The sequence below is a fragment of the Cyprinodon variegatus genome, unplaced genomic scaffold, assembly GCF_000732505.1.
Source record: "Cyprinodon variegatus isolate N-32 unplaced genomic scaffold, C_variegatus-1.0 Scaffold1795, whole genome shotgun sequence".
Taxonomy (NCBI): Eukaryota; Metazoa; Chordata; class Actinopteri; order Cyprinodontiformes; family Cyprinodontidae; genus Cyprinodon; species Cyprinodon variegatus.
In genome coordinates, this window is record NW_015152248.1 from 36,772 (window position 1) to 40,789 (window position 4,018).

At 41.0% G+C, this 4,018-nt stretch overlaps 1 protein-coding gene across 1 annotated transcript in view; it reads left to right on the forward strand.

Moving 5' to 3' along the window:
- The window catches only part of LOC107104564 (uncharacterized protein C1orf21 homolog), a 10,939-nt gene that overhangs the window by 4,629 nt on the left and 2,292 nt on the right, over nt 1-4,018 (forward strand). The window contains exons 2-3 of the mRNA XM_015404583.1: nt 110-248; nt 3,332-3,411. Of these exons, the coding sequence (XP_015260069.1) occupies nt 158-248; nt 3,332-3,411 (171 nt within the window). The 5' untranslated portion in view covers nt 110-157. The remainder of the gene's footprint in view (nt 1-109; nt 249-3,331; nt 3,412-4,018) is intronic.

Here is a 4,018-nt window from a genome sequence, read left to right on the forward strand (position 1 = left end):
AATTGTCTCCGGACTTTTAGTGGTTGATGAATTTGTTTATTGGGAGCCCACTGATTTTTAATTGGTTACCCCTGATCTACACCATCACTTTCCTTCCCCCCCCCCCCAGGGGTGCCTGTCATGCTTCGGGCTGAGGAGGAGAGCCGTTCAGGAGGAGATGGGCTGCACCTCTGCCAAGCAGGTGTCATCGGTTCCCAGCGACGAGGAGAGTCAGAGCAAAGCCCACAGCAACGGGGACCTGGTCTCTGGTCAGTCTGATTACTGCATAGAGTCAATTTAAGAAAAAAAAAAGACTGAGATAAAAAAATGTTTGCAGTTCAGGCGTCTTTCCTCATGTGTCATTCAGTTCATTTGTTCATTAGATCTGAAATTAGACAGAATTTCTAACAGAATCTCCGTGCAAAGCATTCTGGGATACATCTGCCTCTTCTGACGCCTTTCTTTTTTCTCTTCCGACCGTCGGCCATTTTCAAAGAGCCGCTGTGGGAAAGCTGAGCTTCAATGACTGAAACCGTAGCTCACCACAGATATACGCCTGAAAGAAAACGCTAGCTAACGGGGGCTAGCATGTAGGAGGGCCTTACATAAACACATCACCAGAATGATTGACAGTTAGGAGGACCACTGATTGAGATGATCCACCTAGAAATAAAAGATTAGCCCTTTTTTTTTTCTACTTTTTTTTCACCATGTGTGGAAAAAAAAGAAAGTACATAACTCTTGAAATGGTAGTTTTCCTGTTTGTGGCTAGTAGCATTAGCATGCTTCGGGCTAATCTCTCTTTAACATTAGTTGAGTCATTAAATAACTTAGTTGATCACAGTCATCAATGTTTTCTGACAGTATTTGCTCTAAAGTGAGAATTAGTGTTAAATTTGGAACATGAGCTAAGCTAACATTAGCTTAATCGAGGAAAGTGATGTTTGAACGCAGATATTTATGTTTGCGATCAGTTAGCAGCGACTGTTAAGACTTTTCTTTTTATAAAGTTGATGACAGATGGCTTTGGGATATTAACTCCTGATCAGAGCAGCTATTAGCCTGAAAATGCTTTGCTAACGTTACTAGCCACAACCAGGAAGCAAACGCCACCGTCTCAAGAGGCGGGACTTCCTGAAAACTATCCAATCACAGTAAGCGGTCCATGTGTGGTTAAAAAAAAAGGCTACATGCACTTAAAATAAAAATAAAAAAATGTTAGAACTGTAAAATTAACATTTACTATTTTTCAAGGCTGCACTTTTAAAAGAACAGGTCGTGATAATGAATCAACATCTTTAGAGCTGAAGGGCAGACCAGTTTTTCTGGATTAATCCCTGATTAAACATCCAGAAGCAGACTGGGGGGGGGGGACTCCTGGGAATTTAAATAAGTCATTTTTTTTAATAAGTAACTTTTTTCCCCACAAGTCTTTTTTTTTTTTTTTAATAAGTCATTTTTGTCTTAAAACAAGTAATTTTTCCACAAAAATAAGTCATTTTTTCCTGGAATTGAGGAGGTAAGTGAGACACTCTGGAAATGGATCCAGACATTTACATTTAAAATAAGAAAAAACGATTTAATTTTAAGTGCAAAAATAATGATTCCATTGAGCAAACTATCTTATTTACCGACTCTAATTAAATACACTTAATTTAAGAAATATGGACTTATTTACACAGGGGAGTGGTGTTCTAGTGGTTAGAGCATAGAGCTCAGAATCCAGATGTTACCCTAAACCCCACGCTGCTCCCGGGTCGCCGCACGATGGCAGCCCCCTGCTCCCCAAAGGGAGGGGTTAAATGCAGAGAGTGAATTTTGATGCTCTGGTGACGGTGGAATGAGAATAAAAANAAAGTTGATGACAGATGGCTTTGGGATATTAACTCCCGATCAGAGCAGCTATTAGCCTGAAAATGCTTTGCTAACGTTACTAGCCACAACCAGGAAGCAAACGCCACCGTCTCAAGAGGCGGGACTTCCTGAAAACTATCCAATCACAGTAAGCGGTCCATGTGTGGTTAAAAAAAAAGGCTACATGCACTTAAAATAAAAATAAAAAAATGTTAGAACTGTAAAATTAACATTTACTATTTTTCAAGGCTGCACTTTTAAAAGAACAGGTCGTGATAATGAATCAACATCTTTAGAGCTGAAGGGCAGACCAGTTTTTCTGGATTAATCCCTGATTAAACATCCAGAAGCAGACTGGGGGGGGGGGACTCCTGGGAATTTAAATAAGTCATTTTTTTTAATAAGTAACTTTTTTCCCCACAAGTCTTTTTTTTTTTTTTTAATAAGTCATTTTTGTCTTAAAACAAGTAATTTTTCCACAAAAATAAGTCATTTTTTCCTGGAATTGAGGAGGTAAGTGAGACACTCTGGAAATGGATCCAGACATTTACATTTAAAATAAGAAAAAACGATTTAATTTTAAGTGCAAAAATAATGATTCCATTGAGCAAACTATCTTATTTACCGACTCTAATTAAATACACTTAATTTAAGAAATATGGACTTATTTACACAGGGGAGTGGTGTTCTAGTGGTTAGAGCATAGAGCTCAGAATCCAGATGTTACCCTTAACCCTACATGCTCCCTAGGCGCCGCACGATGGCAGCCCCCTGCTCCCCAAAGGGAGGGGTTAAATGCAGAGAGTGAATTTTGATGCTCTGGTGACGGTGGAATGAGAATAAAAATCTGGAAATAAGTAAATGAATTTTGAAGTTTTTTGCATCCTGAGTAGAAGCTCAGTTTCTCCTTCCTCTCTTTGGGCTCAGCTTTCTGCAGCAGCTGCTGCCTGACCTCCTCACATCTTTGCTGGGTTAGGGGTTAGGCGTAGGGTTAGGGGTTAGGGGTTAGGGTTAGGCTCCTTCCATCCCAGCCAGCAGCTTCTCTGCAGAATCACAACCTGGTTTTTATTGAACTTTAGAGGCTGCTGACGTGACAATCCCTGGAAATCTGCAAACATAGATCCGCCCATCTGCAGCTGATAATCAATGAAATCATCTCCTCACACAATGAGCTCCTGACATGACTTTGCTGTCGTCTGATTGGCTACTTGAATATAGAGCTATAGTAATGTTCTTATAAAGCACATCCATCAGTGGACTCTCCGTTCTCACAGTGTGGGACAAACCAGCGACTATCAGGACAGGATTCGCTCTGAGGGAAAGAATTTAAGCTCGTCATTAATGAGAGAATTACTGAACTGTGAGAACTATTAACCTCAGAGGATCAGAGCGGCGCGTCCTCAATCGTCCCATCGCCGCTCCTGCTGCTGTCATGTGTTAATAAGAGGGGACGGGGGGGATGTATGCTGCTCATTGTGTCTTTCTGTCGACCTCACAGATGAGCAGAAGATGAGAGGAGGGGAGAAAGACGAGTACATCAGCGGCGAAGAGTCGGGAGAGGACGGCCATGACGGCACGGTGCGTGATTCAACCGCTGCTCTGTCTGTTCCAGCAGAGGGATGGCGTTACCGCCACGGAGTTAGAAACACACAATAAAAAGGTTTTCATTTGAACCTGAGATATTTATGCTCTACTGACGGATTAAATATAACATGAAAACTCAGTGGGAGCTGGAGGGTTCATTTTTTTATATATATTTATATATGACCCAAAAACCAGATGAAGTCGTTACAACCAGCTTATTTATTTATATATATATATATATATATATATATGAACATAGGATTACTTGGAGATGGTCTTATAACCTTTACCTTTAACATGATTGTTTATAATTTTCTTTCTAATCTCCTGAAACTCTTTCCTTTATTATCCATGTTGGGTGTGGTAAACACCAGGTCAGCACAGTGACTACCTGTAGCTCTATATCATTGGCGGCTGGTGGAGTTTTTTTCCAGGAGGCTCGTTAACTTCAAATTAGACTTATACCAAAAACCAATCAAACATTTACTGCAGTTAGCCTTGCTGCACGCAGTTATTCTCGCTCCACGCAGTTAGCCTCGCTGCACACAGTTAGCCTCGCTCCACGCAGTTAGCCCCGCTGCACACAGTTAGCTTCGCTCCA